The following is a 25,716-nucleotide window of genomic DNA, read 5'->3' as shown; positions in this document are numbered from 1 at the left end:
GGCCCCCAGTCCTACCCACCTCCCTCAGATCCCTGTCCTGGGACCCCCAGGCCTGGCCTCTGGGCCCTCTCTCGTGCCTCCTCTTGTCTCCATCCCCCACTCCACAGTACCTCCTCCCTCTGCCATGGCCTCACCCCCACCCATCCTCCTGTCCTGGCCTCCTGTTCTGCCTCTCCTCCTTCCCTCTTTTGTCTCCATTTCTCAGCCTTTCCTCCTCTCTCTCTCTCTCTCTCTCTCTCTCTTTCTCTCTTCTCCATCTCCTACGGGTCTCTGACTTTCACTGTCCAGGCCTCCTTCTCTACTCGGGTGAGTCTCTGCCTTCCTCTCCTCCTTCAGGTAGGCCCTCCAGTGTGAGTGAAGCAAACTCTATTTCTTTGTAGGGGCTCTGAGCCAGTCTCTGTATAGAGCACATCCGGAGACAGTGGGAAGGCCCCAGCTGCACAGGGTGTCCGTACAGAGGGAGGGATGGGAGCTAGAGAGTGAAGGGTCACAGGCTGGGGTCACTCACCCCTGGGGCTGGGCAGACAGGGAGCCCATAGCTGGGGAGCTGGAGGGAGGGCCTTACATGGCTGTGCCCTCCCAGGGATGCTGCTGTATAATGGGCAGAAGCGGATCCCAGGGAGCCCCACCAACCTGGCCAACAGGCAGCCTGACTTCATCTCCTTCGGCCTCGTGGGTGGAAGGCCTGAGTTCCGGTGAGACCCTCACCCTTCCCATTTACAGGGGAAGGGGGCTGGGGGACTGCGGGCTTTGGTCAGGCACACACCACCCTGGAGTGAGTTGGACGAAGGAGGAGGGAGGAAATGTGGCCATTACCTTCGGTGACCACCTGATCTGCTCGAGTGGACACAGTGTGTCGACCAAGCAGAGGAGGAAGCAGCCTCAGACTTGCCCAAAACTGCGGCAGAAATGCTCAGTGATGCTGAGCATGTCTTTACCCGGTGGGACTCCTGCAGACCAGGCTCATTCATCACTCGGTAGCTATTTGCTGAACATGGTGCCAGGCACGGACACGGACAGACCACATTCTGGCCCTCGGGGGAAGATATATTGTAGCTGGGGAAGACCCAGACATAAAGGGAGAGCAACAAGGTGTAAGGTTGAGGGCAGCTGGCGCCCCAGGGGCTGCTCGGGATAAGCTCTGGGGAGGCGGAGCAAGGAGAAGACCTGAGGAAGGGGCAGGGATGTGGCGAGCTAGGGGTGGGTGATAGGGCGGGAGGACAGGGCAGGGACAGGAACTAGATCAAAACTGCAGGGAACAGTGACATCACCTCTGCCCAGGCTGGGCCCACCGCCCAGCCCTTCTGACAAGCCACTTAAGTGCTTTCCTCCTGCCCGGCCCCACTCGGTGGAGCAGGTTTGACGCAGGCTCAGGCATGGCCACCATCCGCCACCCCACTCCGCTGGCACTGGGCCAGTTCCACACCGTGACCCTGCTGCGCAGCCTTACCCAGGGCTCCCTGATTGTGGGCGGCCTGGCCCCGGTCAACGGGACCTCTCAGGTGAGGCCCCACCGGTCCCCCCGTTTCCGGCCCCCTCCCCACCTCTGCCCAGCCCCTCTTCACCATCCCTGACTTCTCCACTGCCCAGGGCAAGTTCCAGGGCCTGGACCTAAACGAGGAGCTCTACCTGGGTGGCTACCCCGACTACGGCGCCATCCCCAAGGCGGGGCTGAGCGGCGGCTTCGTAGGTGAGCCCCCTCCCCGCCTCCGTCCCTGGCCGAGCCTCAGCTGGCCGCTGGGCAGCGCCCACGGGAGCCCCGAAGAGCCCGACAGGGTACGGGCTGGGCCCGGCACTGCCGCCCTTCTCACTGTGCCTGCTGCTGCCCAGGCTGTGTCCGGGAGCTGCGCATCCAGGGCGAGGAGATCATCTTCCACGACCTCAACCTTACGGCGCACGGCATCTCCCACTGCCCCACCTGTCGGGACCGGCCCTGCCAGGTAACCCCACCCCGCACTCACCACCTAGCTACCCCTGCCGCTGCCCGCGGCCGGGGCAGACCCCCGTGGGAAGCGGGGGAGAGGCAGGATGTTCCTGGCCTGACTTCTGGGGGCAACTTCGCAGAACGGGGGCCAATGTCAGGATTCAGAGAGCAGCAGCTACGTGTGCATCTGCCCGGCTGGCTTCACCGGGAGCCGCTGTGAGCACTCCCAGGCCCTGCACTGCCACCCAGGTGTGTGACCCACCCTTCCAGTCGCTGCCACCCCTGGGTGCTGGCCTCCGCCCGTTGCCGCCCCTCCAGATCCACCTGCCCCACTGCTAGCTGTACTTAGTGACCCTCTGTCACTCGTCCAGGTACTCACCACTCCTCCTAGATACTGACTTCGTCTCTGCCACCCCAGTACCCACTCTGCGCCCATCTCTGCTCCCCGAGTTCTCACCCCCGACCACCCATCCTGCCCCCATCACGGCTCCTGGGCGCTCCCCCCAGCCCCTCACCACCCCGGGCACCTACCACCTTCCCGTCTCCCACCAAGGCACGCACCCTGTTACCTGCCCCCTCGGTACCACCGCCCCTGCACTGTCACCAGGTACAGTCCTTCAAGAACACCACACTCACTCATTCACTGCCCCCTCACGTGTCCCCTGTCCAGCCTTCTCAGCACCGCCCCCCCCTTTACCCCAGCTGTAATCCACTCCTCCTGCCCGGTCTCGGAGGCAGCCCTCCCAGGCTAGCCAAGGCCCCCTGGGTGCAATAGCTGGGGCTTTGGCATCAGGACCCCACCCTCTCCCAGGCCAGTTCAATGCCTCCTTGCCGGTCCCTGTGTCCCCCAGAGGCCTGTGGGCCCGACGCCACCTGTGTGAACCGGCCTGACGGTCGAGGCTACACCTGTCGCTGCCATCTGGGCCGCTCAGGGATGAGATGTGAGGAAGGTGAGTGGAGCCAGACCCGAGACCCCAGGGAATCCCAGGAGGATGGGGGGAAGCTGGGCAGGGACACTCTGAGGCCACCAAGGGCCCTGTAGTTGATAAAATTACTCCAGAGCCATAGGGCCTCAAAGGCACCTGGCCAACCAAGCCTCTGCCCAGTCTGAGTCACTTGCATGAGGGTCCCCGAAGCTCCCCCACTCTTACCGGAGATTCTTCCAGGCTGTTCTGCAGGGCCCACGGTCTGGCGCTCCTGTGCTGCAGCTGTGACCCAATTGGTCCTGAGCCCCTGGGTCTGGAGGGGGGCAGGCAAGGGTGCCAGTATCCCCACTGCCCCCCGCTGAGCTGTGGCTGCTGCAGGTGTGACGGTGACCACCCCCTCCATGTCGGGCACTGGCTCCTACCTTGCACTGCCCGCCCTCACCAACACACACCATGAACTGCGCCTGGACATTGAGTTCAAGCCGCTGGCGCCTGACGGCATCCTGCTGTTCAGCGGGGGGACTAGCGGGCCTGTGGAGGACTTCGTGTCCCTGGCGATGGTTGGCGGCCACCTGGAGTTCCGATATGAGCTAGGGTCAGGTGAGCACCGGACGTGAAACACTGATGGGCTCTAGATGCCAAGTGCTGTGCCCCCCTCAGCTCCCCAAGCCCCATGGGGGCTTGGAGGAGTAACTTCAGAAGTCAGACCAACCCAAGTCCCCTGTTCATTCACGTTCCTTCTCTCTGTGTGTGACTCGAGGCAAGTCCCCTAGATCTCTCGCGGATTCCACCCCAGGCCCTGTGAGGGGCGGGGGGCTGGGGGGGGGTGCTCCCCGTATGCCATCCCTGCCCGGCGTCCTCCCCAGGGCTGGCCGTGCTGCGGACCCCCGAGCCGCTGGCCCTGGGCCACTGGCACCGAGTATCCGCGGAACGTCTCAACAAGGACGGCAGCCTGCGCGTGAACAGCAGACGCCCTGTGCTGCGCTCCTCTCCCGGCAAGAGCCAGGGCCTCAACCTGCACACCCTCCTCTACCTCGGCGGCGTGGAGCCCTCTGTGCGTCTGCCCCCGGCCACCAACGTTAGCGCTCACTTCCGTGGCTGTGTGGGCGAGGTGAGGAGCGGCCTCCAGAGGACAAGAGGGGAGGGTGCAGACAGGACCCTCTGCCTGCAGCGAGCCCAGATGCTTCCCCTTGGGCCTCACTTCCCTCCTGTGTGGATCAGGGACAATCATGCCTCCCGCGAAGGGCCTCACGGAGCAGTGACTGCACCGATGGCGGTCCCTGGCGCACAGGAGGCGTTCGGCTTAGGTTCCTCCCTCGCCTGCGCTAGAGTCCCACCTTACCACTCGTGCTCCCGCTTGGGTCCCCTGCTGTCCCCTGGGTCACTTTGCCTCTGCCTCCCGCATGCCCAGAGCCCCTCCCCGTCCCTGTGCCTGCAGGTGTCAGTGAACGGGAAGCGGCTAGACCTCACCTACAGCTTCCTGGGCAGCCGGGGCATCGGGCAGTGCTACACCAGCTCCCCGTGCGAGCGCCAGCCTTGCCAGAACCGTGCCACGTGCATGCCTACCGGCGAGTACGAGTTTCAGTGCCTGTGTCCCGATGGCTTCAAAGGTGTGGGAGCCCGGCAGGTCCCGGCAGGGGGCGGTACGAGGTGGTCGCGGCCACTCCCACCCGTGCCTGCTCACTGCGCCCTGGCCCACAGGAGACCTCTGTGAGCACGAGGAGAACCCCTGCCGGCTCCGTGAGCCCTGTCTGCACGGGGGCGTCTGCCAGGGCACCCGCTGCCTCTGTCCCCCTGGCTTCTCTGGCCCACGCTGCCAACAAGGTAACTGTCCCGGCCTCTCCCCACCTCCCTCTTGGGGCCCTCTGGGGCTGGACGTGGCACCCACAGTGTCTGTGCTCACCGACTGCACCCCGCCTTTCCTCGTAGGCTCTGGACAAGGCACAGCCGAGTCTGATTGGCATCTGGAAGGCAGCGGGGGCAACGGTATGTATTTCCTGTGGCCAGAGAGGCTTGGCTCTTCCCTGGCTTCCGGTCTCTCAGCCCCTCTTCCGGGTGCCCCACACCCTCAATTCTGGCCTATAAGCAGGACAAGCATGTGGGAGGCTCACTGGGCACAGAGGGACAGAACAAAAAAGAGCACAGCAACACAGAGCCGGGTCCTGCCCTGTACTTACTGGCTAGGTGACCTGGGCCAGGTCCTTGAGCCACTCTGACCCCAGTTTTCTCCTCTACGTTCATTCATTCTGTCAACAAATTATCGTGTGCCCATCCTTGCTCTGGAAGCAGGAGATATAAGATGAACAAGGCAAGACCTTCATTCTCAAGGATTCCACAATCTATTTTTTTTTTAATTTTTTTTTTAATGTTTATTTATTTTTGAGACAGAGAGAGACAGAGCATGAACGGGGGAGGGTCAGAGAGAGAGGGAGACACAGAATCTGAAACAGGCTCCAGGCTCTGAGCTGTCAGCACAGAGCCCGACGCAGGGCTCGAACTCACAGACTGTGAGATCATGACCTGAGCCGAAGTTGGACGCTCAACCGACTGAGCCACCCAGGCGCCCCTCCACAATCTATTTAAAAGCAATCATAATTAAAAAAAAAAAAATCAGTGTTTATTGGCCGTTCATAGACCCTGGGCTAACCGCTTAGTCCACACCCATCTTCTTATCTGTCACTAATATAATAGGAGAGGTAGCAGTAGAGTGGCTAAGAGCATGCTCAGAAGCCAGCCTGCCTGGATTCAAATCTTAGCCCTGCCACCTCCTAGCTGTGTAACTTCGGGTGAGTCACTCAACCTTTCTGTGCCTCAGTTTCTGTATATGTAAAATAAAGAGAAGTAACATCCTCCCACAAGGGTTGGATAAAACTTTGTGTCAGGTAAAATTATTTAGTGTATGTAAAATGCTGAGAACAATGTCTGGTCCGCTGTGGGGACAGAATGTTAGCATTGTTAGCATTATGTCGAAGTCCTAGGATTGTTACAGAGATCCATTGAAATGAAATGGTGCTTGCAGCTGGCCGTGAAGCTCCTGGCACAGCAACTGGGACGCAGTAGGTGCTTGGTAAATGTTAGCTGTTATCATCGTTCGGCAGAGGGTGGCAAAGTGTCCCCCACCCTCATAGGCCCTCAGGGACCAGTGCTGGCCTGTGGGGATGCGTCTGAGATGGTGGGGCTAGGGATGCTGGAGCCACACACAGTATGGACGTTGGGGCCAAAAGGGTCCAAAGCAGGCTTCCCACTTCCTGGGAACGTCACTCGCCCGCCTGAGCCTGTCTTCCTGCCTGCAAGAAGGAGGGAACACAAAGATCCTGAACCTTTTGTGTGCCACTGACCTAGGTGACCAGCTGTCCCGGCTTGCTCAGGACTAAGGGGTCTCTCGGGATGTGGACTTTCAGAGCTAAAAGCAGGACAGGACTACGCAAATAGGGACGACTGGTCACCCTATCTGGACCCGACTGACCACATAAAACAAAACACATAGGATTTCAGAACAAACCAATTGTACTGAAATAAGGTTATCAAAATACTTAAAACTTTCAGATTTGTAACACAGGTGCTTCTTTAGTAACACATTAAATAACAAGACCTGGTGGTGGTCCCGACAGCTACCGCAGTTCCAACAAGCATAGACAACGTTCTGAAATATTTGTAACCACTGAAATGCAGTAAGGGTATCTGCTAGTGACACATCACAGGTCCCACTGCGGCTCCTTTGGTTTGCTGCCTACATGGATATGGGAAGGAATTGCTACATTTCAGTGAGAAGTGAGCGAAGGTAGAGCTACAGGGCTTCCCCATCCAAGTTCACAGGCCCCTGACTTCTGTTCACAGCCCCCTGGGGTCTCCAGAGACTGCAGGTTCAGGGCCCCCATAGTAGCGCACACACACGGGTGGAGGTGGGGGTCCTGGAGCCCATGTGGTCGGTGGCCGCTCCACGCAGGCCGGCAGGTGTCTCACCAGCCCCACGTTGTCCCGCAGATGCCCCTGGGCAGTACGGAGCCTATTTCCACGATGACGGCTTCCTAGCTCTCCCCGGCCGCGTTTTCTCCAGGAGGTGAGATGGGTGTTAGGGGAGCCTGTGGGTCCAGGGAGGGGAACCGGAATCTGGGACTTCCCCCTCACCCGCGTCTCCACTCCCAGCCTGCCCGAGGTGCCAGAGACCATCGAGCTGGAGGTTCGGACGAGCACGGCCAATGGCCTCCTGCTCTGGCAGGGCGTGGTGAGTGTGGGCATCTGGCCCGGGGTCACAGGGTTCTCAGCCTCCTGGCGGGCAGGGCCGTGAGAGGAGGAGGGTGAAGGCCACCGCCGTCAGGGGCCTTGGCTCTCCAGGCTGGGAACCCCAGTGACCCTGTGCTTCCCGGGCAGGATGTGGGAGAGGCCGGCCGTGGCAAGGATTTCATCAGTCTCGGGCTTCAGGACGGGCACCTTGTCTTCAGGTGGGTGCAGGCACCTGGCCCTTCCTCCCCCTCCCTGGCCTCCCTCACCCCCTCAGTGACCCTCTGCTTGGTGCTACGGCTCCTCCCACGAGAAGCTGCGGCCCACGGCACCCCAGCCACACACACCACCACCGCCTGCCCCAGCTCACACTGTCTTGGGCCTGTGTGACCACAGCTACCAGCTGGGCAGCGGGGAGGCCCGCCTCGTCTCCGAGGACCCCATCAATGATGGCGAGTGGCATCGGGTGACGGCACTGCGGTAAGGGAGTCCACCTGGGCACGAGGGTGAGGGGCTCGGAGTTCTAGACTGGGACAGGACACCGCCCACCGTGTGCAGGGAGGCAAGCTTTGAGCTCTGGGAGACAGAACTTGAAGCCAGGGTCGGGGGAGGGCCCGTGAGCCGGAACAAACTTCCAGGGCAGGATGGAACTCCCCGGGGGGTGGCAGGCAAGCACCCTAAGGGATGAATGAAAGCCGGGTGGGGTGCTGGGAAGCTGTGTTTGTGGGGCCGGATCTCATCCAGTGCGGAAAGGAAAGAGCTCCGAGCAGGGGGCAGGCAGGGAGGGGACTTAGAACTGGTGGTGAGGAGCCTGCCCCCCCGTTCACCACAGAGAGGGCCGGAGAGGCTCCATCCAGGTGGACGGCGAGGAGCTGGTCAGTGGCCAGTCCCCAGGCCCTAACGTGGCCCTCAACACCAAGGGCAGCATCTACATAGGTAAGTCCGGGCTGGGCGAGGCCTAGGGCACCCTGCTCAGGGCCAGGGAGGGAATGGGGCTCCTGCAGAGCTAGAGCCTGCAGCCTCCCCCCCGCCCGCCGGGCTCCCAGAGCTGACAAGCCCCGTCGCCTCTCATCCCCGAAGGTGGAGCTCCCGACGTGAGCACGCTGACCGGGGGCAGGTTCTCCACGGGCATCACCGGCTGTATCAAGAACCTGGTGCTGCACTCTGCCCGGCCTGGCGCCCCGCCCCCACAGCCGCTGGACCTGGAGCACCGCGCCCAGGCGGGGGCCAGCACGCGCCCCTGCCCCTCATAGGCAGCCGCCCGCCCCACACGGACTCCCGGGCAGCATCCCAGCCCCACGACGTCGAGTATATTGTTATTAATATTATTATTATGAATATTTTGTAAGGAACTGAGGCAATGCCACGCTTTGCTGCTACTGCCCTGGGCCGGCCTGGAGGGTGGGCACACCACCCCCCACGCACAAACACACCTGGGCAGAGCCGCAGGCTGGCAGGTAGGGCAGGTTGGATGGGAGCTGGTGCCTCAGAGGACCACCAGGACTTGGGGTCAGACACCGTGGTGGCCGATCGGGCTCAGAACTGTCACCACCAATAGAGCCCCGCCCCCAAGTAGAGCCAGGCCGTCCAGTTCTGCAGCCCTCGGGCAGCCCCCCAGTCCTACAAGAGCCAACCGCGGCCTCCAGCTGGTGCCTCACCAGCTGCCGCCTCACCAGCTGCCTGGGGCGGGGGGCATCGCAATTGCCTTTGCCACCCGCCTCCGGGCGGGGAAAGCTCTTTAGTGCCAACTGTGGAACAAAAGGCAGCTCACTCCTGGGCAGGCAACCCCACCCCCTGCCGGCCCGTGTCTCAGCCCCCTGCACCTCCTCCTGGCCAGCCGGGCCACCTGCCCCGGCAGCCTCTCCCTCCCACCGAGTCCTCCTGGATCACCGACCCCCCCCGCCCCCCCCCCCCCGACCCCCCCCCGCCCCCAACACCCGACACCTGCCCAGGGCCCCCGCCCTCAGGGGCTGCAAGGGAAAGTCCACCCCAACTCTCACCAGGAGCTGCTATGGGCAGAACCCAGCACTGAGAGGGTCTCCCCGCCCACAGCAAGCCACATCCCCCCACTGATCTGGAAGTGAAGGCCCAGGGGACATGGGGGGAGGAGGGCATCGGTGGTTGAAAAGACTCAGTGCCTTGCGTGGGGGATGCCGGGACTCATGGCTGGGAGGGACAAGAAGGGGACACGACAGCCCTGCCCCGTCTGTGGAGGCCTGAGGGCCCAAATGGGAGCACGTGCCCTCCCCTCCAGCAGTCCACAGATGTGGGGTCAGGACACCTGGCCTCTGTGTCCTAGAAGGGACCCTCCTGTGGTCTGTGTCTTGACCTTTCTTAATAAACGGTGCTATCCCCGCCAGAGCAGTCTGCTGCGCCTCTGACTAGGGCTTGACTCGGTGGCACCCGAGGGTGGGCCGGGGTGGGGCAAAGCCGGGCAGATGAGGTCTGGGAGTGGAGCCAAGCGGCTTCAGGGGAGTGAGGCCCCCCTGCTCCTTGCCCTTCACGGATCCAGCAGAGGGCCCGCCGATAGCTCCTCACAACAACCATGTGAGGCAGGAATCCTCCCATTTTCCAGAGGAGCAGACTGAGTCTGAGGGTTAGGCAACCTGCCCAAGATCAGACAGCCCTCCTGGGGATGGGGTAGAACCCTAGGTCTGTCTGAGCCCAGAGCCGGCTCTCTTTTCTCTGAAGCCACAGCCTCTAGGGACGTCCTCCCTGCCCCTGGAAGGTCGGCCTGCTCGGCTGCGGCCCCCCAGGAGCCACCTGGCCAGGACACGTGTGACAGATGGTGCAGCTGGGACAGAGGCCACGGGCACCAGCCCGCCAGGCCAGCCAGCTGGAGAAGCAACAGCACCAGGCGAGGCCCACAAGGAGGCCAGTGGAGGCTAGGACCAGCGAAGGGACCGGTGCCACGCCCCGGAGCCGGGGACCTGCAGAAGGAAAGGGAGAGTCCACTCAGGCTTCAGCCTGGGCCTGCTGCCCTATCCCTGTCACCTAGAGAGGGACAAGTGTGACCTTGGTGGGAGGAATGGGATCAGGTGGGAACCAAGAGCTGCATACCTCCCGGAGGAGCTGCTGTATCCCCCTCTTCGAGGGCCCGGCCTGCCAGGGGGCTCCTCCCGGCCGCCATCTGGAGGGGGCCTGCAGACCTGAGAGCTGGGGAGGGCGTCAGGGGCTGGGAGGTATGGCCATCTGTAGCCCTCGCCTGGCTGGGCACCAGAGAGGGACCTGCGGCGGGAAATGATAGAGTAACAGAGAACTTTTGAGGACTCGACTCGGTCCCACTGAATCCTCCCTCAACCTCTCTTGTTACTATTAGTATTTCCATTTTACAGATAGGGGAAGTGCACAGACAGGTTAAGTAGCTTGTCTAGATCACAGAGCAGTGATAGGGGAGGACTGGAGCTCCAGCGCCTGGGGTTGACGGATGGAGCCACTTCCCAAGAAAGAGGGTGTATCGGGGAGCTCGAGTGGCTCAGTCGGTTAAGCTGCTGACTTTGGCTCAGGTCATGATCTCTCGGTCCGTGAGTCTGAGCCCCACATAGGGCTCTGTGCTGACAGCTCAGAGCCTGGGGCCTGCTTTGGATTCTATATCTCCCTCTCTCTCTGCCCTTCCCCCACTCATGTTCTCTCTCTGTCTCTCAAATATGAATAAATGTTAAAAAAAATTTTTTTTAAAAGAGGAGGATGTATCTGTCTTGAACATTTTCTGGGCACCAGGTGCTGTACTAGGCGCTGAGCTCTTTACCTGCAGTATTTCATTTGGTTCATGACAATTCTGAGACCTTAGGTTTATCATCCCCATGTTACGAAACTGAGGCAGAGAGAGGGCCATTCTTCCACTCATTTGACTACTGTTTCTTGAGCATCTACTGCCCCCCAGGCGTTGCCCTGGGGACAGGAGGAACCGGCAGTGTGTGAAATAGACAAACCCGGTTTAGGGTGCCGAGACGGAACACAAATTCTGTCATGTCACATGGAGAGGTGCTGTGGAGACAGTAAGAGGGAAAAGGGACAGGGCAGGGTCAGCGTTCTTTCCTTTTTCACTGTGGTGAAATGTATACCACAATGAACCATTTTAGCCACTTTTAAGCATACAGTTCAGTGGCGTTAGCACATTCACATGGTTGTCCGACCATCACCACCATCTCCAGACGGTGCGAAACTGCAACTCTGTCCCCACGGGAACGCTGACTCCCCATCCCCCTCGCTCCAGCCCCTGACAACCACCATTCTTTCTGTGTGTACAATCTGGCTACTCAGGGTGCCTCGTGTAAGTGGAATCCTGGTATTTATCCTTTCACATGGGCTCATTTCATTTCACACAGTGTCCTCAAGGTTCATTCCTGTGTTGTATGTTCGTGCATGTGTCCGAATCTCCTTCCTTTTTAGGACGGGATAGTACTCCGTTGTGCAGACATATCCTATTGTATTCATCCATTCACCTGTCGGTGGACAGAGGGTGCTATGTTAAATAAAGGGGCCAGGAAGGAACTCACTGAGATACTTAAGTAGAAACCCACAGGAGGCCAAGGTAAACCCCGGGAAACAAGGTTCAGGGCAGTGACAGCTCAGCCCAGGCCAGAAGGCAGGACAGGAAGGGAACCGGGGGCCGGCGTGGAGGCGGGGAGGAAGGAAAAGGGAGGTGGGGAAGGGCCAGAGGAGCCACAGGACAAAAGGAACAGCGACTGTGGGCTTTGCAGGGCTTTGCTTCTGCTGACAGATGAGGCGTGTGGAGGGTTCTAGCGCTGGAGTAACGTGGGCTGTTTTCAAAGGCCCCTCTGGCGGGGAGTTCACTCCCCACTCCAACGTGTGCGACCCACGGGGTGACTTCTTCCAAAGAGGACAGTACAGAGAGGGGAGGCAGCAAAGGTAACAGTGGAGAAACCTTACAAACACCACCTGGTGCTGGCAGTATGTGCTTTGGATACGGGGTGATGAACAGGACACTTGGCCCAGGGTCTTCCTGCCAGTGACCCATAACTCCAGTCTCATCCCGAGCAGAACATCAAATTCTAAAGGAGGGAAGGTGACAGCAGTTTTGGTGAGCAGGGGACGTCGGTGAAGAGCAGGATGGGGGAGGGCTGTGCATCAGGTGTTCAGTTTGGGGCAAGTTAAGTTTGAGATGCCACCTACACAGCCGCATGGAGAGATTGAGTAGGGAGGTCGGTGTGTCACTAGAGTTCAAAGACGAGTCCAGATGGCAATGTCACATAAAGGAGAACACCAGAGGAATGGGCATGGAGAGGCTGGAGGAAAGGAGGGTATAGGAATGGGGCCTCGGGCACAAAGCACAGAGTGTCAGGCAGTTAATGGTGAACCTGCAAAGTAGACTGAGGAGTGGCCTGGCAGGTAAGTGCGAGGGGTCCTGGGAAGCTGGCCTTCACCCTTCAGCTAAGTGGCATTTTGCGGTAAACAACCTGTTCAACGGGACATGCCAGCCCTGTTTGCAGGAGGCGGCATCTTAGATTTGCAGGAAGGATCTTCCTGAGTGATCTGTTTTGGTCCCCGCTCTGTCTACAGAGCTCATTCCTGGTTATGTTACTCCCTGACTCTATGACTTTGGGCGAGTCATTTCTCCTCCCCAGGCCTCAGTTTCCCCATACATAAAATGTGTGAGTCAGACTGGATCCGTGGTTTCCAAAGTAAGTCTTGAAGGTCCAACTCAGGTCCCTTGGTGAAACATCAGTCAGCCAGGGCCTGGGCCTCCATGTCCAGTTAAATAGAGCATCTCTCCTTTTGAGGCTTGGGCCTCTGGGTGAAATTCCACTTAGGAAAAGCTTCTACCACTAAGCAGCTGGATTTTGGAAGCAGCTGAATTAGATCCTCTCCAGCATCATTCCGGCCCTCGCTTGCTCTGATCCTCAGGTCGTCCCGTCTACACAGATTCCTCACTACTGTGCTTCACCTTATTCTCTCCTGCCATGCCCCTGCCTCCCACCTCCCCGCTGATGCCCTGCCCCAGGGAAGGGCAGTCAGCCCCGCTCCCCTCCTAGCTGTTCAGTGGGGCCTAGGCCGCACCCATGACTGACCTCTGCAGTCGGCCGGTGGCCAGGATGCCTGGTCACTACCATCGCCACAGTTGTCCACACCCCAGCGATCGCACACCAGGCTCCATGGGATGCACCTGCCGGTCCGACAGCGGAAGTAGGCACCACAGGATCCTGGGGTCAAGAGGGGAGGCAGGAGGTGAGGACCCTGAGGCAGCCCATGACTCAAAGGGATGTGCAGCCCTGCAGTGAGGGAACGTGGGAGCTTCGAGCAGGAGAGAGCATGGGTGGGCATTTCATGGGAGACAGGTGCCCGGTCACAGGGACGATGCCGACGGCTAACATTTATCGAGTCCCCATTGCATGGCGGGCGTGGTTCTAAGTACCCCGCTCACACCCCAGCCTGTCAGCTTTTCACAATAACCCCGTGGGAGAAACACTGTTATGAACCCCATCTTAGGAATGAGAAGACAGGCCCAGGGAGGCTAGGTCATGTGACCGGGGCGACACAGCCCGTATCTAAGTAGCAGAGTAGAAACTCAGTCCCATGCTCATAAACACTGTGGCACACAGAGGGTGTGCAGGTGTGTCTGCACATGTGAGTGCACATAGCCTGCGTCGTCCCGGCGAACGTGTATGTATGGGGATGAATTGTATGGTTCGATGCATGGGGTGTGCGGAGAGGTTGGCTCACCCAGCATCCCATTTTGTGGAGAAAAGCTGGTTCAGGTGGGACTGACCAGCACCACGGCTCAGGGATGGGCGTGGGAATCAGATCATTCCATTTCTTGGCCATGGGAATGGACACATGATTCACACGACTAATCCGATTTGGCCCTGGAACTTTTGCTAGAACGATTAAGAAAAGATGCTCGCTCTTTCATTGAAGTTAGAGCTGTAATGGTGACCATGGACTTGGAGCTACAGGGTCATCTTGCTGCCATGTACAAAGAGAAGCTGCCTGAGATGGAGGCCAAACAGACTCCCACAAGGCAAAGACAGAGAAGAGACAGAACCCAGGTGCCATTACTTAAACTGCTGGATCCAGCTACACCTGAACCAACGCCTTAATATCCTGGTTATAGCCCCCTTCTCCTTAGGCTAAACAAAGTTGAGTTGGGTTTTTTTCATCTACAAATGAAGGTGAATAATATATAGATAGATAGTAGATGTAAGAGTGAATATAAAAGAAAACACAAATAGTGCGGTTGTGTATGGGTGAGTGTCAGTGTAAGAGTGTGTGCATGAACCCGATAGGGTGTGCCTGCAGGCGTGAGTGACTGGGACTGCGTGTGTGGCCTGAGGATGTGCAATGAGCCTTTCTTCATTCAGATGACAAGACTGATCTAAGGAAGCCAAAGCTGTGATAAGGCTTCACCACTGCCACCTGCTTTTGGGAGTCCAATGAGCAGCGGCAACATTCCTGGGTCCTTGGCTGACAGTTGCATCTTGCAAGAAGGCAAGGCCACAGGGAGAAAGGGAGAAGTGAGAGGTTAATTCTCAACCAGCCAGTGACTGCTGTTTACAAAACGTCATAGGCCCCTGGGCATGCTACAGTCTACAGGAGCCAGAAAGGGGACCCCAGGCACCACCGGTCTTGTCCCTGAGGATTTAGAGTACAAATTTCAGCGCGTCCAACTTCGGCTCAAGTCACGATCTCAAGGCTCATGAGTTCAAGCCCTGCATCGGGCTCTTTGTTGTCAGCACAGAGCCTGTTTCAGATTCTCTGTCTCCCTCTCTCTGTCCCCACCCCCACTCTCTCTCTCAGAAATAAATGAACATTAAAAAAAAACCAGAGTGCAAATTTCATATAGTTCCTCCCAGAGCCAGAAACTCTAATGGGGAAGAGAGAGAGAATTTAAAATCCAAAATCAGACCAGGCATAAGGCCAGGGAAGAAGGAGGTGGGGCCTGGGGACACCCCCCCGACCAGCTCGGTGTTACAGGCCCTCCAGGGCCTAGCACACAGAGGTCAAGTTCTCGGTGAACCTGCACAGGCCCTCAGAGACCGCCACAATCTTTACTCAAAGCGCTCACATCCCATGTTTCATCCTCCAACCTGGGGGCATCTGGGTGGCTCACTGACTCTTGGTTTGGGCTCGGGTCATGATCTCATGGTTTGTGAGTTCGAGCCCCCCGTCAGGCTCTGTACTGACAGCGCAGAGCCTGCTTGGGATTCTCTGTCTCTGTCTCTCTGTCTCTCTCTCTCTCAAAATAAATAAATAAATAAACTAAAAAACAAAAAACAAAAAACCTTTGAAAATCAATCAATCCTCCAGCCTGGATATTTTGCCAGAATTGGCAGTAAAGCTTCTCTGTGGTTTTGGAATCCTGAGTTTTGGCAATTCACCTGCTCACCATCACTGGACACAGCCTCTGCTGTGACGTAAGTGAGTGTCTCCGATCCGGGGCGCCTGTCGGGACTAAGGTCTTGAATTCAGTTTGAGCCAGAGGACGTACTCGAGCCATAAAGTCCCACCGCTCCGTGTGTGAGCAGGGAGACCTGGGCACTTGCCTTAACTTCCCCGGGCCCGTTTCCCATCCATAAACATGAGGACAAGAAGACAGGCATGTGTTGCCGGGAGAAACAGATCTGGCACGCAAGGGGCAAAGGCAATGCTTAACAAATTACTATTAATTAAGATCAGTTCCCTTTCCTTGCTTAAGCGGCTGTCACTCAGTCACGAGAGTCCTAACTCGGCCCCTCTGTAATCATCTGAAGCACTGACCCAGGACACAGGAGCCTCGTGTGAACTTGAGAGCGTGTGAGTGAGTCATATCTAAGCGTGCAAAGTGGTACTGTGTGTGTGAGGTGTGTATGAGGGGAACCACATGTGTGAGTGTGCAGCATGTGAGGCACGTGGGTGGGTGAGGTGTGTAAACGAGTGCAAAGTTGTGGGTTATATGCATACGTACAATGTGTGAGAATGTGGGTGTTGGGTGTGAGGGGTGGGGGGTCTTGTGAATGAGTGTGCAGGAGGGGGTCGTGTGAATGAATGTTGTGAGTGTGCAGGGTGCGTGAGTGTGGGTGTTGGGCGTAAGGCGTATGCGTGTGGGTCAAGTGAATGCGTGTGCAGGGTATGGGAGTGTGGGTGTGAGGTGTGGGATGTGGGAGAGTATGGGAGCCCTGTGGGAGTGAGAATTGTGAGTGGTCAGTGTGTGTGTGTGTGTGTGTGTGTGTGTGTGTGTGTGTGTCAGGGGCTGGTAGGAGGTCTGCTGCACAAGTCCCTGGAAGTCAGATTTCTGGGGTGGCTCTTTGGGTCTGGAGCCCCCCTTACGGTGCAGACGCGAGCCAAGCCGCCAGTCCCCCTCCCCACCCCACCCCCTAGGCCCCGCCCTGCTCCTAGGACCCGCCCTACTCCTAGGCCCCGCCCTACTCCTAAGCCCCGCCCTCATCTTCTAGCGCCGCGCGTGCTGCCCCGGGTAGCCCCCTCCCGCCCTCAGCTGCCCCCAGCTTGGAGGTCCGGGTCCCGGCCCACAGCCCCAACCCACCCAACCGGAAAGAGGTGACTTCGCCCACGAAGTCCACGCGGGGCTGGCGGCCTCTGGTGAGCAGGCGGAGGCCCAGGAAGGGCCCGGAGGACGCCACCGGGGCGGGGATGGTCAGGCCGCAGAGAGGGGCCCCCAGCGCCCGGGGCGCCCCCGGCGGGCCCTCGTAGAACTGCAGGTAGGACCCGGGGGCGCACGGGTCGGCGGGCTCCGGGGAGGAGGCGTTGGACGCCGGAGGCCCCGGGGGCGTCCGCGGCGCCGCGGCCAAGCTGTAGACCAGGAAGAAGCGGAACTGGAAGCGGATCCTGTCGCCGGGGGCCGCCGCCCGCATCCAGAGCCCGCAGTCGGTGTCCGGGGCCACGAAGTAGAACCTGCGCGAGGCGGCGTGCGAGCGCAGCAGCAGCCCGTCCCCCTGCCACGTCTGCCCGCAGAGGTCCACCAGGTCGGCTGCAGGGAAAAGCACGGATTCGGGAACCGCGCGACCTGGTTCTGAGCCCTGCCCGCTGTGTGACCCCCAAGTAAGTCACTCACCCTCTCTGAACTTCCGTTTCCTCATCGGTAAAATGGAATGATTGCGCAATCTCAGAATTTTTGTGAGGATTAAATAATTAAATTCAGGTCCTCAAGCTCTTATTTTTTTTTTTTTTTTTTTTTTTTTTTTAGTTTGTTTATTTTGAGAGAGAGAGCACGAGCAGGGGAAGGGCAGAGAGAGAGGGAGACACAGAATCCGAAGCAGGCTCCAGGCTCTGAGCTGTCAGTGCAGAGCCCGACGACGCAGGGCTGGAAATCCGGAACTGTGAGATCATGATGTGAGTTTAACCAGCTGAGCCACCCAGGCGCCCCCCTCAATTTCTTATTCAAAAACTCTAGGATTCATTTCAGAATTTTCCAGAGTTTAGAAAGATATGGTGGTGTATATGCAGGATATTGACCTCCATGATCAAACGCATTTGCTAGAGCAGGTGTAGGGATACATAACCCTAAGCAGGGCAAATGAAGACAAGAAACAGCCCCCTGTCGGTTCAAGTCAGGAAGTCCCAGTAAATTAGTTAAGCAGGAATTTCAGTTTTCAGAGCTTTTCATAGTTTGCAGTTGAAACTAAAGGACTGTGGACATGTAAGCATTCGGTGCTCAGGACAGTGCTTGGCATTTGAGTGTCACCCACGTTAGCTATAATTAGCATCTTATTGGAGGAGGGAGCAGACACAGACTTTTCCTGTTGCTCCTTGCTAGAAGAATCTTAGTATCTCTCAGCTGCCAGGGAGCAACGTACCAGCCTTCCTGGCCATTGGCCTAAACCAGGTTTTGTGATCCTAATTCTATTTGCAGGGTTTAAGGATTGGTATGTGACCTGATTCTGGCCAATGAGATTGAAGGTTTGCTGAGGGCTCCTGAGAAAGGATTTCCTCTCTGATTAAACAAAAAGAAGAAGAAAGAAAAGGGGCACCTGGGTGACTCAGTTGGTTAAGCGTCTGACTTCGGCCCAGGTCATGATCTCATGGTTCGTGGGTTTGAACCCCCCACGTTGGGCCCTGTGCTGACAGCTCGGAGCCTGGAGCCTGCTTCAGATTCTGCGTCTCCCTCTCTCTCTGCCCCTCCCCCCCTCCCCCCACTCTCGCTCTGTCTCTCTCTCTCTCTCTCAGAAATAAATAAACATTAAAAAAAGAAAAAAAAAGGAAAAGAAAAGGGAGAGCTGTGTGATGAGGACCCTCTTTCTTCCTGCTTGTGAAAGTGGTTGACTGAGAATGCAATGGCCAGCGCTGCAGCAGCCATTTTGCAAAGATGAGGTCATGAGAATTCTACAGCATCACTGACACGGTTGAGCTGCTAAATTAACCATTTCTGGAATTATCTATGGCCCCATGAGTGAAATAATAAATGTCCTTTTAAGGGCATTAGTTTGGTATCTGTTTACTTACATCCCAAAACATCCTCATTGGTACAGAGTTGTTGTGAGGATTAAATGAGATAATGTGTAAATAATCAAACTAGCTCTGAGTTTTTGCAACGATAGAGAAGAGGAGGTGGCTTTTCTGGTGCATGGCAGGGGCATGAGTGGGTCTTGAGGACCAGCCAGGACGTGGGTCTTTGGGGAAGTAATTCACCAGCAGGGCTCAGGATGTGGGAGCATTTTCTCAAATCTGCCGGGACCTAGTAAAGCCAGGACGTGCCCCGGAGGCACGCAGGAGAGGAGGGAGTTTTCAAGAGTGAGTGAATTGAGTGTTTTCTATGTGCCAGGCGCTAAGTGTCTCGCACATTTATCACATATGCACAATAATAAAAGTCCCTTAAGGGGCCCTTATTCCCATTTTACTGCTGCAGACACTGAGAGGTGAAACAGTGGTCTCAGGGGTGGAAATGTGAGAAGAGGCGTGAGAGTGTGAGCACAGGATGTCTGACCTCAAAGCCCATGGTGTTGTCCATTGCCCCCCACCCCGCACACACACCCCAGACCCCTGCTTCTGGTGATTTGGAGTTCCAGGCTTCCAGAGGGATTTGGGGTGGACTTGGGGGGTACTAAGCAAGACCAGGCACAGGGGTTCCCAACCTCCTCCAAGTCAAGGGGTCCCAGCCCATCTTGAGGAAATACAGTCTCTAAGGGTGGTAGGACCCACATCTCCTGCCCGCCTGAGCCAAGGCCCCTCATGCTCACCTGTCTCCAGAGCAGATGCAGCCAGGGCAGCTGCCCCCAACAGGAGCAGCCTTTGGGGCAGCTGGGGGAGACAGGCCTTCATCCAGGCCCTGCTGTGCCCGGCAGTGGGGCAGACCTGCAGAATCTTCGATTTGGGGTCTTTGGGGAGATCAGGTTGTGGGGACCTGGCTGGCAGGACACGAGGAGCAAGGGGAGGTAAGTCCACCAGCTCTCTGGTCCCTTCACAGTGATCTTTGTGCTCTAGATCCTTCTTCAGATCAGGATTGTGTCCGGAGTTGCCATGGAGATTTGGGGCTAAGGCTGGAGCCTGGGGAAAGAAGGCGGGGAAGATGTCTGCTTACCCCATGCCAGATGGGAACCAGGAAACTCAGATCCGGTTCAGCCACAAGGCTTCTGGGAGGGGCACCCACAGCCTCAGAGACCTACTGCTCTCTGGACAAGTCGGCATCTTAGGGCCAAGCTTGAGAGAAGCCCAGGACATCCAAGGTCCACTCTGAGGGCTCTAAAAAGGCAGCAAATGATGAAGGAGTTCATTCTATTACCAAAAAGTTTTTCTACCTCAGGGCCTTTGCACTCACAGTTCCCTCCCACCTGGAATGCTCTTCTGCCATAGCATTCCATGGCTGGCTTCTTCAGGTCACTCACGTGTCAGCTCAGATGTCACCTCCTGAGACCACACTTCCTAGACCAGGTTTCAATCTGAATTAGTGTTCTCCCTCCTTATCACTCAGTCACATCTCCCCACCTTTATTATCTCAGCACTCACTTGAATTATTTGGCTTACTTATATCTTGTGTATATAATCCATTGGCCCCCGACTAAAATTGTGTTCCACAAGGGTCTTGTTGATCTCTGAAGCCCTAGGACATACATAGCACAGCGCCTGGCGCAGAGCAGGAATCCAGAAAATAAGAATAGGTGGGTAGTATTGCGCATATGATTTCCCTTTTGCTGGGTTTAACTTCCCCAGGTATAAAAGAAAGAGCTTGGACCATTTCAGGTTTTTCCAAAATTTGTCATTAGAACAGTTTTTTTCATGGGGCGCCTGGCTGGCTCAGTCAATAGAATATGTGACTCTTGATCTCAGGATTGTAGATTTGAGCCCCATGTTGGGTGTAGAGATTACTTAAAAATAAAATCTTAAAAACAACAATTTTTTTCAGAACATATGTTACATGGAACATTAATATATAAAACCGGAACTTTTTGAGTCTGTTTCCTCACCTGTAAACTAGGGTAATGATAGTTCCAACTTCCTAGGTTTGTTGTAAGAGTTCAGTAAGTTGATACAGGGGGAGTACTTAGAATTGTGTCTGGGGGCGCCTGGGTGGCTCAGTCAGTCAATCATCCAACTTGGGCCCAGGTCATGATCCCACAGTTCATAAGTGTGAGTCCTGCATTGGGCTGTCTGCTGTCAGCCCACTTTGGATCCTTTGTCCCCTTCTGTCTGTGCCCCTCCCCTGCTTTCTCTGTCTCTCAAAAATAAATAAACTTAAAAAAAAAAAAAAAGAATAGTGTCTTTTACATAGTAGGTGCCCAGTGCTGGGTGATGACGCTTAATGTCATTACTATTTAAACAAAGGTGCACCATGTTTGAAGAAGTCCCTAATTGAAGCCTTGAGACCCCACTTCAGAGTCCCAGGACTCTCTGAGAAAGTTAAAACCCCTGTCCCCAAAGCTCTGTAATAGTTGTCCCTTCCAGAGCTGACATTCGATGCTACCTTTCTGCCCTACTGTGTATGTGCTGTCCAAGGCTGGGCCTGGGGGAGACTGTGAGAGGACCCAAGTCCACCTCAGCAGGAGCGGATTTACCACAAAGCCTGTGAAGCTGAAGATTTAGGACACATTATTTGCGTGGGGTTTTATGTTTTTGTAAAATTTGCAGAAGTAAGATGTTCTAACCGCCATCAGTTCAGACCGCTCGCTGTCTCTTTCCACCCTATCTCCTCCATCACACCTTGCTTCAGTGCCATGGGCATTTTTGTAATCTGGCTAAATGGAGGTTGGTTTGGGTTTGGGTTTGGAAGGATGTGTTAATCAGGTCCTAGCTTCTTCCAGGTAGAGTTTTATTATTTCTGGATGCTCCGAAGTAATTTCCAGGAATGCCCTTCACACCCATTGTGCTGTCCTCCCCAGTGTTGTGATATGGAGGTACAGAATCAGAGGTCATTATCATGCCTGGCCCCCCAGGTGTGAGGGTGTTAGAGGAGAAATAAGGTTTGAAATGTATGAAGCCAGAAGCTACTCTATGGAAAATCCTCCCAAATCTTTCAGCTCACACTGCGTAGAGTTTATCCCAAGTTTGAGAGCAATCCTTAAGGGCACAAATAAGCATATCAATAATAAAATGCAAAGCTGAAGAAAAAAATGTAAATGATCACTAACAAAAACTAATTTTTTTGTTTGTTTATTTATTTTTAAACAATCTGTACGCCCAACTTGGGGCTAGAACTTACAACTCCAAGATTGAGAGTCATATGCTCTTCTGAATGAGCCAGGCAGGTGCCCCAATAAAAAACTAATTTTGATCAATCCTGCTAGAGGAAAGACTGAATTATCTTTCTAGTCCTGTTATAGAAAATATGGGGTGCCTGGGTGGCACAGTGGGTTGAGCACCTGACTTCAGCTCAGGTCATGATCTTACGGTTCACAGGTTCAAGACCCACATCGGGCTCTGTGCTGACAGCTGGGAGCCTGGAGCCTGCTTCAGATTCTGTGTCTCCCTCTCTCTCTGCCCTGCCCCCAACTCATGCTCTGTCTGTCTCTGTCTCAAAAATAAATAAAACATTAAAAAAAAAAAAAAAAAGAAAGGGGTGCCTGGGTGGCTCAGTCGGTCAAGCATCTGACTTTGGCTCGGGTCATGATCTCATGGTTCAAAAGTTCGAGCCTGGCAGTGGGGTTCTCTGCTGTCAGCACAGAGCCTGCTTTGGATCTTTGTCCCTCTTGCTCTCTGGCCCCCCCCCCCCCCTCAAAATTAAATAAACATGAAAAAAATAAAATAAGTACAATTGCCAATAAGTCAGAACTTACACAAAGGACATCCTGAAATTATCCTGAATTATGATCCATGGGCAGTAGCCAATGGCCTAATAATTTGGTGCCCCAAATGGAAAACAAATAATTGTCTCATGAATGGGTAATCAGTATGGAGAAAACCAATATGGGAGAACATACATCAGGTCTGACAGTCTGACACATTAGGAGATCATGTCTCAGCACCTAGAGAGGTAAAACTCGAGAAGCAAAATATAATCAAAAAGTAGATAAATTAACTGGAAAGATAACATCAAAAATGGTTAATTGACAAGATACTAGCTAGATGGGTCCCCAAGCAAATGGACAGTTGGGGACAAACATCAATTAGATGATGATGGGAGAGAGTTAGTCCTAAAACAGCACATACTAAAACATTGTCAAATCTGCTAGTCTTTTCTGTGTCACTTGACAATAGAAAAGGGGGCACACAATTTGAAGAGCTAGCAGAAAATGAATCTGGTAGATAGAACATGCTGGAGCCTTGATCGAGTCACTAGGAGAAAGGAAATGGCTGTGGCGGATACTTCCTCAGGACTGGGGTTTACATAGATGCTAAATCCATAATACCAGACATACAGACACTTAGTATCTGTGGAACCCCCTGGGCCCCAGAATCAAGCCAGGAAACAAACATTACAATAAGGACATGAGTCTAGGGCAGTAAGAAGAAAATCTTATGCCTCATAATCCTACAGAAGCAGGAATGGTAAAAAAGTTTAATGGGTTACTAAGGAAACACCTAAATCTAGCCTGGGGTGAAATAAATAGAAAATAGAACAGTGTTCTGGCAGAATAAATTGTCTAAATTACATAATAAGCAACTATCCTGACACCCTAGAGCTATTCAAACAACCGAAATACAGTCCTCTAGGGGCACCTGGCTGACTCAGTAGAGCATGCGACCCTTGATCTCAGGGTTGTGAGGTCAAACTCCATATTGGGTATGGAGCCTACTTAAAGAAAATATACAGTCCTATAATCAAGCTTAAAGACATTAAAGATTATTGAGGAATAAAACTACAAGTACAAGATTCTTATGTTATCTCTTTCAGAATAAAAGCATTTACTTTGGGGCGCCTGAGTAGCTCAGTTGGTTAAGTGTGTGGCTCTTGATTTTGGCTCAGGTCATGATCTCATGGTTCGTGAGACTGAGCCCTGACTCTGGCTCTGCACTTACAGCATGGAACCTGCGTGGTATTCTCCCTCTCCCTCTCTCTCTGTCCTTCCCCTGCTCATGCACGTGTGCACTCTCTGTGCTCTCTCTCTCTCTCATAGTAAACTTAAAAACAACAAAGCATTTACATTGACCACCCTCAATGACTTCGTTATAACCATCCTATTTATCTGACACTGTGTACCCAGTTTACCTGTAAATAGACTGACCATAACCTATCAGATTGACTTCACAACTAATTGCTAAGGTGGTGAACACCTCATTTGGATCAAACCAGGATCGGATATAGACCCATGGACATTTCACAATAACGAAAATACATCTTTTTTTTTTTTTTTTTTAATTTTTTTTTTTCAACGTTTATTTATTTTTGGGACAGAGAGAGACAGAGCATGAACGGGGGAGGGGCAGAGAGAGAGGGAGACACAGAATTGGAAACAGGCTCCAGGCTCCGAGCCATCAGCCCAGAGCCCGATGCGGGGCTCGAACTCACGGACCGCGAGATCATGACCTGGCTGAAGTCGGACGCTTAACCGACTGCGCCACCCAGGCGCCCCACGAAAATACATCTTATTAGGGGCACCTGGATGGCTCAGTCGGAAGAGCATGCGACTCTTGATCTTGGGATTGTGAGTTCAAGCCCCATGTTGGGTGTAGATATTAGTTAAAAAAATAAAATTAAAATACATCCTATTAGCCCAACTTCAGCCATCACGAGACAGAAATGGTCCAAGTCTGCATGGAAGTAAAGAAAGCTACATGACCCTTCAAGATGGCCCGAATGAGGCTGACATAATCGCACGGGATCTTGAATGGGGAGACTCACCCTATCAGAGAAATACCACCAAGAACAAAAGACCAGATATGGACTTGGTGGGCCTGAGCCTATGCTTAAAACCTCACCTCACCTGCAGGAATGATTACGCCTTCCTTAAGAGAGACAAGTGAACTAAGAGATGAAGAAGATTTATAGCAACATCATCAAAGGATCCATGGGCCATTAGGAAGAACTGAGAACAGAACAGACATAGGAGTGGGTATCACAAACGTTCCTGGACACTGGGCATGGTAACTTGAAGAGAAACATGGTGCAAAGATGCACTTGGGAGACCTGGCTGCTCAGTCAATGGAGCATGTGACTCTGGATCTTGGGGTAGTAAGTTTGAGCCACACGTTGGGTATAGAGATTAATTAAAAATTGAAAAATAAAATGGGGGAGGTGCCTGGGTGGCTCAATCGGTTAAGAGTCTGACTTTTGATTTCTGCCTAGGTCATGATCTGGGGGCTGTGAGATTGAGCCCCGTGTGGGTGAGTGTGGAGACTGCTTAAGATTCTCTCTCTCCCTCTAGCACTTGTGCACTCTCTCTCTCTCTCAAAAAAAAGTAAATAAATAAATTAAAATATAAATATAAATAAAATCTCCAATGATTAAATGGATGGAGCTTTCTCTCTCTCCCTGCGTGGCAAGACTCTGTGCTGTGGACATTTTATGGGACTCTTGACATAACCTTGGGGATTGGATACATTGCAACATTAGCAAATACTTAAGGGATATGCTTGTTTGCTATGATTCTGTTTGTAATTTTTTTAAGCTTATTTATTTACTTTGAAAGAGAGAAAGAGTGAACTGGAGAGGGACAGAGAGAGGGAGAGAGAGACAATATCAAGCAGGCTCCACACTGCCAGCACAGAGCCCGATGCAGGGCTCAAACTCATGAACCATGAGATCGTGACCTGAGCTGAAATCCAGAGGCAAATGGCTAACCAACTGAGCCACCCAGGCGCCCCGCTATGATTCTAATATTGGTTCAGGTCTGTTGTAAAGCATAACAGAGTCAAGGTGTGAACTGTAGAGCAACTATGTTTGTAAATTATGTCTCAGTTCTGGCCATAGCTTCTTTTTTGTTTATTTAAATATTTATTTATTTTTGAGAGATAGAGCCTGAGTGGGGAAGGAGCAGAGAGAGGATCCGAAGCAGGCTCTGTACTGACAGCAGAGAGCACGATGTGGGGCTCGAACCCACAAACCATGAGATCATGACCTGAGCCAAAGTCAGATGCCCAACTGACTGAGCTACCCAGGCACCCCTAGTCATTTTTTTAAGTAAACTCTATCCCCAATGTGGCGCTCAAACTCACGACCCCAAGACCAAGAGTTGCATGCTCTATCTACTGAGCCAAGCAGGCACAGCTTTTTGTTTCGTTTTATTTATTTTATTTTATTTTATTTTATTTTATTTTATTTTATTTTATTTTATTTTATTTTATTTTATTTTATTTTATTTTATTTTATTTTATTTTATT

At 54.4% G+C, this 25,716-nt stretch overlaps 3 protein-coding genes across 14 annotated transcripts in view; 2 read left to right on the top strand and 1 right to left on the bottom strand.

Moving 5' to 3' along the window:
* Positions 1-8,432, top strand: part of HSPG2 (heparan sulfate proteoglycan 2) — a 98,423-nt gene extending 89,991 nt beyond the window's left edge. For 9 of the 12 annotated variants that reach the window (XM_040464150.1, XM_040464144.1, XM_040464139.1 and 6 more), the window contains 18 exons: positions 289-306; positions 584-695; positions 1,358-1,502; positions 1,591-1,690; positions 1,831-1,940; positions 2,065-2,173; positions 2,776-2,874; positions 3,229-3,450; positions 3,717-3,961; positions 4,289-4,460; positions 4,552-4,674; positions 4,780-4,836; positions 6,835-6,910; positions 6,997-7,075; positions 7,222-7,292; positions 7,468-7,551; positions 7,904-8,007; positions 8,152-8,432. In XM_040464150.1, coding sequence (XP_040320084.1) covers positions 289-306; positions 584-695; positions 1,358-1,502; positions 1,591-1,690; positions 1,831-1,940; positions 2,065-2,173; positions 2,776-2,874; positions 3,229-3,450; positions 3,717-3,961; positions 4,289-4,460; positions 4,552-4,674; positions 4,780-4,836; positions 6,835-6,910; positions 6,997-7,075; positions 7,222-7,292; positions 7,468-7,551; positions 7,904-8,007; positions 8,152-8,324 — 2,099 coding nt within the window. In that variant the 3' untranslated portion in view covers positions 8,325-8,432. The remainder of the gene's footprint in view (positions 1-288; positions 307-583; positions 696-1,357; positions 1,503-1,590; positions 1,691-1,830; positions 1,941-2,064; positions 2,174-2,775; positions 2,875-3,228; positions 3,451-3,716; positions 3,962-4,288; positions 4,461-4,551; positions 4,675-4,779; positions 4,837-6,834; positions 6,911-6,996; positions 7,076-7,221; positions 7,293-7,467; positions 7,552-7,903; positions 8,008-8,151) is intronic. The other 3 variants (XM_040464194.1, XM_040464186.1, XM_040464123.1) reach the window with 1 other exon arrangement.
* A 374-nt stretch (positions 8,433-8,806) lies between these two features.
* LDLRAD2 (low density lipoprotein receptor class A domain containing 2) lies at positions 8,807-19,291 on the bottom strand. Its single transcript, XM_040464269.1, has 4 exons — positions 19,203-19,291; positions 16,553-16,996; positions 13,104-13,235; positions 8,807-10,299 (listed from the first exon to the last, which is right to left on the bottom strand). Exons 1-4 carry the CDS (start codon positions 19,282-19,284, stop codon positions 10,106-10,108), a joined length of 852 nt encoding a protein of 283 aa, XP_040320203.1. The 5' UTR covers positions 19,285-19,291; the 3' UTR covers positions 8,807-10,105.
* Positions 16,750-25,716, top strand: part of USP48 (ubiquitin specific peptidase 48) — a 113,603-nt gene continuing 104,636 nt past the window's right edge. Inside the window, exon 1 of the mRNA XM_040464259.1 lies at positions 16,750-17,067. The gene's annotated coding sequence lies outside the window, so the exon portion shown is untranslated. The remainder of the gene's footprint in view (positions 17,068-25,716) is intronic.

The sequence above is a fragment of the Herpailurus yagouaroundi genome, unplaced genomic scaffold (assembly GCF_014898765.1).
Source record: "Herpailurus yagouaroundi ecotype Mexico unplaced genomic scaffold, PumYag 77, whole genome shotgun sequence".
Taxonomy (NCBI): domain Eukaryota; kingdom Metazoa; phylum Chordata; class Mammalia; order Carnivora; family Felidae; genus Herpailurus; species Herpailurus yagouaroundi.
Note: the sequence above shows the minus strand (reverse complement) of the source record. Positions and strands in the feature narration are given on the sequence as shown.